Source organism: Hippoglossus hippoglossus, chromosome 3 (assembly GCF_009819705.1).
Source record: "Hippoglossus hippoglossus isolate fHipHip1 chromosome 3, fHipHip1.pri, whole genome shotgun sequence".
Lineage (NCBI taxonomy): Eukaryota > Metazoa > Chordata > Actinopteri > Pleuronectiformes > Pleuronectidae > Hippoglossus > Hippoglossus hippoglossus.
The window spans coordinates 32,145,096-32,159,765 of NC_047153.1; the positions used below are offsets into that span (position 1 = coordinate 32,145,096).

The 14,670-nt window shown below is 41.2% G+C and overlaps 1 protein-coding gene across 2 annotated transcripts in view; it reads right to left on the bottom strand.

Moving 5' to 3' along the window:
* Positions 1-12,177, bottom strand: part of ubap1lb (ubiquitin associated protein 1-like b) — a 39,219-nt gene extending 27,042 nt beyond the window's left edge. Inside the window, exons 1-2 of one of the 2 annotated variants that reach the window (XM_034581555.1) lie at positions 12,072-12,177; positions 10,100-10,205 (exon numbers count right to left, since the gene is read on the bottom strand). In XM_034581555.1, the coding sequence (XP_034437446.1) occupies positions 10,100-10,204 (105 nt within the window). In that variant the 5' untranslated portion in view covers position 10,205; positions 12,072-12,177. Of the gene's footprint in view, positions 1-10,099; positions 10,237-12,071 lie in introns of those variants that run through there. The other variant, XM_034581556.1, reaches the window with a different exon arrangement.
* Between the last annotated feature and the right edge of the window lie 2,493 nt (positions 12,178-14,670).

The following is a 14,670-nucleotide window of genomic DNA, read 5'->3' on the forward strand; positions in this document are numbered from 1 at the left end:
AACCTGATTACTGTTATTCTTTGTATGTGGGCTTAAACCAGTCATCCATTCAATGCCAATAGTCCAAAATGATTCTGCTGGCCTCCTGACAGGAAAGAAAAGAGGGACCATAATACACCTGTGTTGCGCTCCCTCCACTGGCTTTCTGTTTGTTACAGGATTGAAACATTTTATTGTTAACTTTTAAATCTCTTAATGAACGGGCAATGCCTTACCTAGCTGAACTCCTTTATGTTCACACCCTTTGCAGTACACTGCACGAAAGCCAAATTTTTGCCCCTGCAAACGCCTGCAAACTCCCCTAATTCCTGGCAGTTAGTGGCTGTTTACAGGATGTGAAGTCCGCGTTCGGCCGTGACACAAATTGACAGAAACGTACTCCTGGTAGCGCAGTGTGATCTAATTAGCATATGAATCGCAGTGAAACCGCTGGTGAGAACTTATCTCACTTCACCATTGGATGAAACCACAGACCTTTGAAACGAAAAGTCACTTGTGATTGGCTGGTAGATCTGTTGCTATTGGTCACCCTGGGTCATTATAATACACACGTGGGTAAACCCCTCCCACACGATAATAATAATAATAATAATAATTAATATATAGTTATTATTACGAATAATCTATTTATAAATATTAATCATTAATAAGCCTATACCAAAAGCACTGCAGTTACTGAAGCCTATACATTTATTCATGTGATGCTTGATGTTATATGTAAAAAAATTTACAAGGTACATGTTGAGTCAAAGCTTTATTTACATACAGCACAAATATTGTAAAAACACAACTGGCCTAGCCAGTGAAAAACTAATCAGGTGATGCTTGAAATGTCTCTGGGTCATAAGTTCTTGGTGGGACTCTGTCCGAATCTGCTCCAGAGGTGTGAAGACGACGGACAGTTTCCTATAAAATACAACAGGACAAAAAGTCACGTTTATGAAAAAACTTAACGAGAACAAACTCTTAAAGGGGACATAGCATGCAAATTCCACTTTGTTAGTGCTTCTACATGTTAGTGTGGGTATCTGGCATGTCTACCAACCCAAAAACTCTGGGAAAAAAACACTTGCGCGTTTTGTTATGGTTCCTCTAAGTCAGAAACGTCATGCTTGAGTGACTCGATTGAGCTTCCTGGGTTTTGTGTCGTATCAATGCACTGGAAGTCTCCCTACATGGCCTTGGCCCACCCCCCACCTCATCCCCCCCCGTCCCCCCACACTCGTTACGCCGGGTTTACACCGGACGCAGCGAGGCTGCGAGGCAGCGCAGCGCTGTTCCCAAGCGCGCAGCCGCCTGGCTGTTCACACGGGACTCGCATTTCTCCGCTGGTCAGCCCGCGATTCACTCACATGTGGCATTTGTCTGGATCGTTGGGACTGGGAGGCTGCAGCAGTTGCTCGGGCGCGACCGCTCGCTCTCCCATGCGTGAGCTGGAATTTGTGTCAACGCCACACAGCCAGCAGTGTGGAAGACTTCCGCAGTGTTCAGCACTACTGTAACACTGGCACAAACACACAGAGCCCCCCCACTCGTTACGCCGGGTTTACACCGGACGCGGAAGCGCCGCTGCGAGGCAGCGCAGCGCCGTTCTCAAGCGCGCAGCCGCCTGGCTGTTCACACGGGACGTGCATTTCTCCGCGCTGGTCAGCCCCATAGACTGTATATATAAGGTCAGCCCGCGATTCTGCTTTCTCCGCTTGTTGTTGTACCCGTTGAATGTCGGGGTTCGGGGGTAAATGATGGTCTTCATAGCCCCCCCCTCTCTTTCTCTCTCTGTCTGTCTGCTTGTGTGCTTGTAGTGGATGGGCAGAGGGGGACATTTAATTATGTGATTGGGAAAATTTAAACTCCAGGACAACAGAAGGGGAATACAAAGTATGGGATGCATATTTGATAATTTATATCATATAAAATATGTAATTTATATCGTTTAAAATCATGGGGGGAGAGGGGGGAGGGGGGAGCTGGCTCATTAGCATTTAAAGGAACAGGCACTCAAAACAGGTCACTCTGTGGAGGGCTGTTTTAGACAGGGTAAAAAGGGTGCTGTTTTAAATGATCCTTGTGGTATTTTGACCAAAGTATGTTACAGACATTTCATTAAGACCCCAAGGAACCATATCAACTTGTGGTAAAATGGGCATGCTATGTCCCCTTTAAGTTTAAGCAATTCGTACATATTTTAACATGCACTAGTTCTGCTCAAGCACTCGATGCTCTCTTCTTCTTTTAGCAACTTTCTCGCTAATCCCACAGTTGTTTACACACTATTCAGATCGTGTTACTTGGCTTAGCAGTTAGCAATGGCTTCTCTCTGTAGCTTAGCTCTTACCGTAATTTGGGGATTGTGCGCCCGTCTTCTCCGCTTCAACTCCTCCACACTGGACCCGCGGCTTTGCTTTCCAACGCACTCATCCTCTCCTCAGGGAAACAGTGTCGTGTTAAATTCAGCAAGTTTTTTACACCGAAAACAGAGTCATTCATGGAACCACGCAAAACAACAGCCGGTAGTTTCTTGTTTGCGGGAGACAGACGCTTCATTCACGAGGCTGTGATTGGACGAGCCCTCTAACATGATTACGTTAATGACTGACATGGCATCTACAGGAATGGACGTATTCATAAGCTGAGTGTAACGTTTTCAGAGTAAAACTTCACATATGACCTTTTCACTTTTGAAACAGCGGTTATAACAGTTTTTAAATTGTACTTCACATTTATATACGATGAGTAGGTGACTGAGGACCAGTTTATTCTTTCTGGTGTTAAGTTAATGTAATTACATGATTCTTGCTGTTCTGGGTTTGTACTCTCATAGTTGAATTCCACTTATTGTAAGAGTGTATTAATGGACTACTGGGAAAGTTTAATAACAACAATAGGTCAATTGAAGTCCAAATGGTGTTTTGGTGTCAGCAGAAAGACTTCTCTTAGAAAACTGTACAGTGGTGCCACTCTCTCCATTCCAACAGATTTTCTTGGATGAGCTTGACAGACATGCAATGTTAACAATGTATCATCAGATGTAGCCTGGAAATTGTATCACTGATTACACTCATTATAGCATACTTACTTATATAAGGCAAATCTATTCAAGCTACAATTTATGATTCTATAATTATACTAAGCCTGAGGTATTTATACGAGAGATTTTCTTAAAAGGGAGTTAGTACCTGTTAGAAAAAGGTGTAACGTCTGCACCACTAAATGAAACTATCCTGATTTGCATTTCTAAAGATCACAGTTTTGTCATTTACATGTGAAAGCCCCCCCATAGACCTAGGAGCAGGGGGGTCAACTGCCAACATTCTCAGGCTTGTAAAACTGCCCGAAACTGGAACCCCACATCAATTCCCGGCAGTTCCTGGCAGTTTTCTGTGCTGCCTGCAGATTCCTGTGAACAGTCGTTAACCTGAACTTCCACAGAAATTTACATGGGCATTAACTGACGCAAATTCTTCATGTCATGCAGTGGTAGCTGCCCCAAACTTGTGGAACAGCTTACCACTCCATATTAGTATTTTTGATATATTACGTATTGCTGTTTTGTTGTCATACCTTTTACTTTTTAAACCACTTTAGTCAACCAAGTTGTTTTAAAAGCTATATAAATAATAAGTTAACATTTACATTATTAACACAAAATTATTATAATTTAAAATAAAAGGCTGGTTTCAACAATTGTAAAACAAAAATATATATAGTTAGATACATGAGGCAAATATATATTGCCATTTCATAAAGAATGATAAAGCTGGGGGTTTTGCGTGACCTAGACCAAGATGGCGGAGTAGCCTAAATGCTCCACACAACCGAACGCAAACTTGATAAAAAAAAACAACAATGTGCCGAAACTTTTGAGTAAACAGAGTGGCTCTGAACATGTCAAAACCATCTGCAGCAAAACAGTGTGCGATTTTCACTAGGACACACAATACAACTACGAAGACCTACTGCTACTACCGCTCCGACGACGATAGCGACAGAAGCTAGCAACATGACTAGTGTAGCTGATGTGCTAACAGAGTTGAAGTCCCTCCGCTCGGACTATAACCATTGTACTATGTGGTAAACTCAGTTCTGGTGAAAAACATTCAATCTAGAGCGAGTTCATCGCACGCTGGGTCTTGCCAAACCAAAACAGATTCGAGCAGTTCTTATCCGCTTTCTAAAGTACCAGGCGGTGCGGATAGGCATCCTCCACCCTGACTCTAAACACCGGTGCCCCCCAGGGCTGCATGCTCAGTCCTCTCCTGTACTCCCTGTTCACGCATGACTGCGTGGCCACCCACAGCTCCAACACCATCGTTAAGTTTGCTGATGACACGACTGTCATAGGCCTGATCACCGGCGACGATGAGAAGGCCTACAGAGAGGAGGTCAGAGCCCTGACATCTTGGTGCCAGGACAACAACCTCCATCTCAACGTCAGCAAAACGAAGGAGCTGATCGTGGACTACAGGAAGAGACAAGGAGTAGAACACGCCCCCCTCTCCATCAACGGGACTACGGTGGAGCGAGTCAGCAGCTTCAGGTTCCTTGGGGTCCACATCAGTGATGACCTGACCTGGACCAACCACACAGACTCCATCAGGAAGACGGCCAGACAGCGGCTCTTCTTCCTCCGCAGGCTGCGGAGGCTCAACATGGATGCCAGGATTCTCTGCAATTTCTACAGGTGCACCATAGAGAGTATCCTGACTGGCTGCATCACTGCCTGGTACGGCAGCTGCACCGCCCTCAACCGTAAGGCTTTACAGAGGGTGGTGAAGTCTGCCCAGCACATCACCAGGACGGAGCTGCCATCCATGGAGGACCTCTACACCCAGCGGTGTAGGAAGAAGGCTGACCAGATCATCAAAGACCCCTATCACACCAGCCAAAAACTGTTTTGCCTGCTGCCATCCGGCCGACGGTACCGCAGCATCCGGGCCCGCACGACCAGGCTCAGAGACAGTTTCATCCCCCAGGTCATAAGACTTTTAAACTCCTCCAATCTGCAATAACTCCACTAAACCAGCACCTTAGCAAATTTGCACTATTGCACATAATTACACTATTGTTTTTTCTTTAGGTGTATATATACACTACCGTTCAAAAGTTTGGGGTCACTTAGAAATTTCCTTATTTTTCAAAGAAAAGCACTGTTTTTTTCAATGAAGATAACATTAAATTAATCAGAAATACACTCTATACATTGTTAATGTGGTAAATGACTATTCTAGGTGGAAACGTCTGGTTTTTAATGAAATATCTACATAGGTGTATAGAGGCCCATTTCCAGCAACTATCACTCCAGTGTTCTAATGGTACATTGTGTTTGCTAATCGCCTTAGAAGACTAATGGATGATTAGAAAACCCTTGAAAACCCTCGTGCAATTATGTTAGCACAGCTGAAAACTGTTTTGCTGGTGAGAGAAGCTATAAAACTGGCCTTCCTTTGAGCTAGTTGAGTATCTGGAGCATCACATTTGTGGGTTCGATTATACTCTCAAAATGGCCAGAAAAAGAGAACTTTCATGTAAAACTCGCCAGTCTATTCTTGTTCTTAGAAATGAAGGCTATTCCATGCGAGGAATTGCGAAGAAACTGAAAATTTCCTACAACGGTGTGTACTACTCCCTTCAGAGAACAGCACAAACGGGCTCTAACCAGAGTAGAAAGAGAAGAGGGAGGCCCCGGTGCACAACTCAGCAAGAAGACAAGTATATTAGAGTCTCTAGTTTGAGAAATAGACGCCTCACAGGTCCTCAACTGGCAGCTTCTTTAAATGGTACCCGCAAAACGCCAGTGTCAACGTCTACAGTGAAGAGGCGACGCCGGGATGCTGGCCTTCTAGGCAGAGTGGCAAAGAAAAAGCCATATCTGAGACTGGCCAATAAAAAGAAAAGATTGATATGGGCAAAAGAACACAGACATTGGACAGAGGAAGATTGGAAAAAAAGTGTTATGGACAGACGAATCAAAGTTTGAGGTGTTTGGATCACACAGAAGAACATTTGTGAGACGCAGAACAGGTGAAAAGATGCTGGAAGAGTGCCTGACGCCATCTGTCAAGCATGGTGGAGGTAATGTGATGGTCTGGGGCTGCTTTGGTGCTGGTAAAGTGGGAGATTTGTACAAGGTAAAAGGGATTTTAAATAAGGAAGGCTATCACTCCATTTTGCAACGCCATGCCATACCCTGTGGACAGCGTTTGATTGGAGCCAATTTCCTCCTACAACAGGACAATGACCCAAAGCACACCTCCAAATTATGCAAGAACTATTTAGGGAAGAAGCAGGCAGCTGGTATGCTGTCTGTAATGGAGTGGCCAGCGCAGTCACCAGATCTCAACCCCATTGAGCTGTTGTGGGAGCAGCTTGACCGTATGGTACGCAAGAAAATGCCCATCAAGCCAATCCAACTTGTGGGAGGTGCTTCAGGAAGCGTGGGGTGACATTTCTACAGATTACCTCAACAAATTAACAGCTAGAATGCCAAAGGTCTGCAATGCTGTAATTGCTGCAAATGGAGCATTCTGTGACGAAAGCAAGGTTTGAAGAACAAAATTAATATTTAAAATAAAAATCATTATTTCTAACCTTGTCAATGTCTCGACTATATTTTCTATTCATTTTGCAACTCATTTGATGAATAAAAGTGAGTTTTCATGGAAAACACGAAATTGTCTGGGTGACCCCAAACTTTTGAACGGTAGTGTATATTTAGATATATATATTTTATTTTCTATTTTTGATATTCTATTTTATTCTATATTTTTTGCTGTAATATTCTGAGCATTGCGATAAGAGAGCCTGTGACCCAAGCATTGCATTGCCAGCGATTGCTTAATGTAATTGTTGTGCATTGACAATAAACTCTTGAATCTTGAAGGAGAAGGAATTTGTCTATCGCGAAAAAAGGCAGCGAGAAATCAAGCATGACAGGGCCAAGCTTTCTTTCTCTCAGAATTTGTCTGCAGAAACGGTCTGCATTCAACGAGGATTCACTACAGTTGTGAAGCAGTTTGTGGACATGGGATCCTTTCGAGGATTTCAACATAATCCTTGTAAAATGAGAGTGCTGCACAAGGGGAAATTGAATTGGTTCTATAGGAGAAGACGAATAGGGGTTTACATTAAGATAGAAGACATTATGGTTGTTTGGTTATTTGTTGTTGATACCGCAGTTGTTCTTCTTTTCCCGTCCAGTGTGTGATATTTGCATGTACAGTATGTATATGGTTTTAGCAGGATCAACAATAATTATAACCTTATCACTTTACTAAAATATATTATATATGGATAAAACAAAGTCAGTGAATAATTCAGAAATTAAGATTACTTGTTGGAATGTTAGGGGCTTCGAAAATTGACTAAACTGAATCAAGTTATAAATAGGTTGAAACATCTAAGATCAAAAATTGTGTTTTTACAAGAGACCCATTTGATGGAGTCTGATATACCTTGTTTAGAAAAAGATGGCCAGGCCAAGTGATTTATGATTCCTATAATAATTATGCACGAGGTGTTGCCATCCTTGGACACAAGTCAATTCCATTTCAAATCACAAAAATTATTCAAGATCCAAATGGGAGATATATTATTATACAGGGGATCCTTATGTCATGTAAAATTAATTTAATTCATATTTATGGTCCTGACGTGGACACACCACCTTTCTTTGAAATTCTACTGTTGACTGTGTCCACCCTAGAAGGTCTCTGTATTTTAGGAGGGGATCTTAATTGTACTATAGATCCAGCAATGGACCGGCTAACTGGAGTGGACGCCTCACACATACAGACTAGGAAAATACTGACTGAATTCATAAAAGATCTAAGATTGGTCAATGTGTGGATGAAACAAAACCCAAACAGAAAATAATTCTCCTGTCACTCTTCTACTTATAAAACATATTCACGCATTATTTTTTAATATCTGTTGAATTGCTGACGAATGTCAAAAACTGCTGGTATGACAGCATAGTGATTAGTGTTCATGCAGCTGTGTCAATGGAAATATGTCTAGGTAAATTTGCCCAACATTCTCCAAGATGGAGGTTTCAAGTATACTGGTTACAAGATCCATCCTTTCTTAAATTTATAGAAGCTTGCATAGCTAACTATTTCCAACTAAATACACATGAAACTACCGCCAGTGTAAGATGGGAAGCATTCAAAGCTTATATAAGGGGAGAAATGATTAAGTATACAAGTTCCAAGACCAAACAATACAACGGGAAAATACAAATATTGGAAAAACAAATTAAAACACTAGAATTAGAAATTCATGAGAACAATGACATGGACAAGCAGCAAAGATTTACAGCAATGAGAGCTGATTACAATAAACTGACAACTGACAAAGTTGCTAAAAACCTTTTATGGAACAAACAAACTACGATCAGAGAGAAAAGCCAGGCAAATTACTGGCCTGGCAGGTTAAGAAAATGCAAGCTCAAAGAACAAAAACAGTATAACGACAAAGTCTGGCAATTTAACTGTAGACCTAGTTGAAATTAATGCTGCTTTCAGAGATTTTTATGAATAATTATACAAGTCAGAATAAGCAGATGCCCAACAACAACAAGATACATTTCTGGACCAACTGCAATTTCAGACTTTATCCGAAGATGAAAAGGAAGTGCTGGACGGAGCATTAACAGTAGAGGATCTTAGTGAGGCTATAAGCAGCATGAACAGTGGGAAAGCACCTGGTCCTGATGGGATACCTATAGAATTTTATAAAACGTTCAAACAGAAACTGGTACAACCTTAATTAGATATGTTTATTGAATCATATAAAATAGGAACTCTTCCACCATCGTTAAGACTAGCTATGATAACTGTAATATTAAAACCTGACAAATTACCAACCAGTTGTTCATCTTTTAGTCCCATTAGTTTAATGTGATGCGATACGAATATATTCTGCAAAGGACTCTCTAAAAGACTAGAACATTGTCTTCCTCAGCTGATCAGTAATGATCAAAATGGCTTTATATTAAAACGACAAGGCTTTCACAACATAAGGGGAGTTTTAAATGTATTATTTGAGTATAGAAATGCAAAAGATACTGCCATGTTGTCAATTGATGCTAGCCAAGCATTTGACAGAATAGAGTGGAGATACCTTTTTGAGCTGCTTCCCAGATAATGATTAGGTGAAACCTTTCTCAAATGGACTAAATTACTGTATACAAACCCAACTGCAGAAATATTGACTAATAGTATAATTCAGAGGTCTTCAATTTTTGGTTGATTAGACAATTTTTTATATATATATATATTTTTTCAAACCAATTTTTTTCCCACAAATTTAAATGTCTTTAAATACACATTAACATGAATCCAACATATTGTAGCAAACGGAGTTATCTTTCAGTCAGCAATGCACACATTCAGCGACACAGAGGAGCTCTCTCAAGCTGGGCACCGGTTCACTCACAGCACGAGACTAGCCTAGACCTGTCCCTCCAAGCCTCCTGTACACAAAGAGGAGGACCTCTTAAAATTGTTTATAAAAACACAATTTTATACAATATATATAGTAGGGGGTCCCTGCTCCATCTCTCCATCAGTTTGGGGGTCCTTGGCCTGAAAAACGTTGAAGACCCCTGGTATAATTTCTAAACCTTTTAGCCTACAAAGTTCAACAAACTTGAAGAATAGTATCCCAAATCTGATTACTTTAATTTAAAAGTTTGGCAAATTCTCTGGATATAGAATTAATAAATCTTAATTTATTTATTTTAAGTTTTGTTGCTTCTAAATCAAGAAGATGGCTCAACCCCAAAATAAATACACCAGTTATGACCACATAGGATGGACTTAAGTACCTGGGTGTTAGGATAACCCCAAAACTTAGTGACATTGTTTATATATATATATTTGTTCATTGATGTTTTGTATTGATATACACTTGAAAATTCAATAAAAATATTGTTTAAAAAAAAAAAGAATGATAAAGCCAGGCAAAACTGTAAGCACAACTACAGCAGCAAAGAAGGTGGAGTATATGTACTTTTGTGAGCAGCGTGTGCTTGTAGAAAAGTGTTATGTTTACAGATGAGGTAACAGATTTATTGTACAGCTGTGTTAATCACACTCACCTCTGTGTCCTGCAGTATGTTGAGATAATCAGTGATAATGACTTTGACATCTTCTTTGACTTCCTGTGAGACAGCCTGTGGCATCTTTAGAGGGACCCCATCCATACTACTCAGTTTACAGAGAGACACAAACACAGAGTTTGATTTTAGACATATATATATATATATATATATATGTATATATATATATACACACCGTATGTCATTCATTAATTCACTAGCCATGCTGCTTATGTTGAGGACATTTTTGACCATCCTCACACATTACTGTATATGCCACTATATATTATGTATATAATTTAATATTATATTATATCTGTACAGGAGAATAGTGCCTGTCTAAATTCCACAGATACTCCATTCTCTCTTTAAGCAGCACCAAAGGTCAGGTTATAGATAAGGGCCAACCAACAGTACATTGTAGTGTCTACGCTTAGGGACTTTCATATCTAACTCAGATGCTCCAGACAGAGAGACACCAACTTCAACTCTCTTTAACTCTTTTGTGTATTTCACCAGTGGCAAGACGTAAGGACACAATGTGATTTAGTAATGCAAACTAAGGCTTAACTATCCAATAGGATGGGAACACCTACATGTAACATAGAGAGTGACAGCAATTCTAGCCATTCATGGATGTGCTGAGACAAAAGCCATTTTCAGACATGACCTGCTGAGGATCACCTGAGAATTGGGTCCGGACTTTCTCTGAAGACATACACAGGAAGTTATAGGCTGCATCATTTTCATATTACTTCTAGCAGGTTATTGAGATCTTGCTAAATTTAGCCAGATACCTCTTAAAGGGATAGTTCACCAAAAAATGTAAACTCACTCATTATCTACTCACCACTATGCTGATGGAGGGGTGGATGAAGTGTTTGAGTCCACAAAACACTTTTGGAGTTTCAGGGTTAAACAGTGTAGCTGATTAGTGACCTATCTTAAAACAATGTTCATGACCCCGTTTTGAGTTGAATTTAAATGTCGGGGCTTACAGACACTTGGATGACACCACAGGAGCAGTATGGAGGCATGTTGTGTTTTTTCTGTTGTTTTATTACGTCTGAAGAAGGACTCACCATTGACTTCAATTGTATTGGATTCTGCTTTGACAAAGTTTACCCCCGAGACTCCAGGAGTGTTTTGTTGACTCAAACACTTCACCCACCCACCCCATCGGCATAGGGGTGATTAGAAAAGGAGTGAATTTTCATTTTTGGATGAACTATTCCTGTAATTATTTTATTTAAACTTTTAATTGCAATATAGATTTTTTATTAATCATAATGGCATAATCAGCACAAGATTTTTTGGCTCATTGCATTTTCGGCAAAATGCTATTACACTCTTACACTTACATTTACACTTACGCTTCAATAATAAACAGGTGATTCCACAAACTGTCCAGTGTCCAGTTATTACGGTTGGGGTAATAAAATATGGAGAGAAGCACCACCTCTTTTACAGGAATATTTCTCTCCTGCTGAAGTGACTTTTTGTCTCTCTCCACTGCTAACAGTATTAGACAGCAGGTCTACTATACAAATGTACAACATGCAAACAAATATCCACATTCTGTCACAGTCTCACACACAAACTGTCCTTGCTGTCCTACAATCAAATATTTGCCTCAGAAACACCAAAACGCCAACCAGACAGATGGTCCAAGACTTAATGCAGTAAAGAGGACAGATGCTCCATAAGCTGTCTCTGACGTACAAAACACAAACACTTACAGCCATATCATTAATATAGGTAATTGGTTTTGATGTTGAGGTATCTTTTTACATGCTACTTGTTTATATATATATATATATTTGACGCAATTTATTCATATTCCTTTGTGTTTGTGAAGTACGATAAATTCAAATGTAAAGTTCACTCATTAAAAATCATAAGTAAATGGTTACGTTAGTTTTCCTATTTAAACTCTACATTTGCATATTATAGTAAAGAAATGTTAACCTACCTGTGTTTCGTCGAAGCTGTAATGAGACCGTGTATACTCTCAGGTGTTTGTGGGTGTGTGTGAGAAAAGCTTCAGCAAACTGCTGATTAAATTAGAAGAGGTGCTTTATGGAGAACCACCTGGAAAACTAATCCTTGACCTACAGTAAACCCCATCAGCTTATTTACACACACACACACACACATACACACACACACACACACGTTCAATAAAAGACTGCCCCTAGATAAAACACCACTTTACTGAAAACAATCAATCTATTGTTATTATCAATCTATGTACCTTCCTTCTTATGTTGAAATACTTTAGACAATTGTCACACCTTTCCTTGCATAAAACTGTGTCTTCTAATCAATGTTGTAAATATTGTAATTTTATTGATGTGTTCAGATACACGCAGCATCTATTGCACTTCTGTCCGTCCTGGGAGAGGGATTACTCATGTGGCGCCTCTCTGAGGATTCATAGTTTTTCCTTACACTTATTGAGGGTTAAGGACAGGGGATATATCACCTTGTTAAAGGGATAGTTCACCGAAAAATGAAAATTCACTCATTATCTTCTTACCACTATGCCGATGGAGGGGTGGGTGAAGTGTTTGAGTCCACAAAACACTTTTGGAGTTTCAGGGGTAAACAGCGTTGCAGCCAAATCCAATACAATTGAAGTAACTGGTGACTCCTTCTTCAAACTTCAAACACGCAAACACAGCATACAAGCTCTTGCCCATGGGCAAGCACGGGGTGCTTGGTAGCATTGCCACTGCCAGATGCGGACATACAGGCTTAAAATATGGTGTAAATGACAGACTATTTACGATTTGATTTTCCATCTTTAGGCATTCTGCAACAGCCTCTACATCCATTGATCATTTGCAGTGTATAACCCATTATACCCAATATACCCAATGTTGTTGGAACCTTCCGGCTCTTCCTTCACTGCCACCATCAGGATCAATTATCCACTTGCAGTGAACCTTTCTGGGTTGTGATGGTAGTACATTTCTTGAAAGGGTAAATCCCCATGGTAACTTAAATTGCATCTCTAACCTGCTCTGGAGATCAAAGCTTCAAAGGATCTAACCCTCACCCTAACGGCTCAAATCGTGACATTTGTGACAGTCATATTAGTCTTATAGGATCCTAACAAGAACCAAAGAGTTAACAACAACAAACAGCAACAAATAATAAAGTAAAACATATATTTCATCAGTGGAATACAGACTTTACCTGTGTTCCGTCATTACTCACCTGCTCCCCATTCCCTCATTAGTTCCTCTTTGTATTTATACCGGTTAGTTGCATTCACCCTCCGCCAGATTGTCTAGTGTGTTCCTGCCTAGTTATCCAGCATTCTATTCCTGTATTCTTGCCTGCCCGTTCCTGACCTGATTACTACCCTGTTTGGATATTGGATTCCCTTTTTGCCTGCCCCTTCGGATTTGTTTGCTGTTTGGACTGATATCCTTGTTTGACCCTCCTGCCTGTCTTTGCTTTACCTTCAATTAATAAAACACCTTTTTCTTGGCACTTGAGTTTGTCTGCTGTCATGCTTTTGTGTTCAGTTCTGTCTCTAGTCATCAGATAACAATCTGGCCAGTATGAACCCAGCCGACTCAGACCATCTCGAGCACGAGTTGAGGGCTCACGCGGAGACTATTCAACGTCACGAACAGAGACTTACCTCCATCAACGGGGGCTTCAGCCTGGAGTCTTTCCGTAACCACCTACAGAGGCTCACCATCTCCGAGCCTGTGGCTGTTCCTCCTGCGGAACACTATTCAGGGTCTCCTGGAACCTGTCGGTCCTTCCTGGTGTTCTCTTACATTCCAGATCCAGCCTTCTTCCTTCCCCACGGAACAATCATGAGTCACAAGTACATTATATCGCTCCTCTACGGCCGAGCCAAGGAATGGGGAACTGCTGAGTGGGAAAGACAATGTTCTTCCTGTGTCACACTCCAGTCGTTCTCCATCGAGCTCCATAAGCTTTTTGACCACACTACCCCCGGAAGAGAGGCAGCACGGGGTCTGCTCAACCTCACCCAGAGCGGGCGTACAGTGGCAGACTACTATATCAAGTTCCCACAGGTTGCTGCCGAGATTAAGTAGAACACACCCTCCCTGTTTGATGCCTTTTATAATCGACTGTCGGAGGACATTAAGGATGAGTTGGCGGCATGGGAGCTCCCAGTGGATCTGGATGCCCTAGTCGCTCTCGCCATCCGTATTGACGGACGTCTCCATGAACACCATGTTGCTGCCTCCTTACCGCCCCTATGATTGCGCCATCAACCTACCTCCTGGCTCCACACCACCTAAGGTGCTGAAGTGGCTTTTTGTCTCTCTCCACTGCTAACAGTATTAGACAGCAGGTCTACTATACAAATGTACAACATGCAAACAAAGAATGTCCACATTCTGTCACAGTCTCACACCCAAACTGTCCTTGCTGTCCTACAATCAAATATTTGCCTCAGAAACACCAAAACGCCAACCAGACAGATGGTCCAAGAGGACAGATGCTCCATAAGCTGTCTCTGACGTGTGACAACAGACAGCGGTGCCAATGTTGTCAAAGCCATGGCTGTCAATAACTGG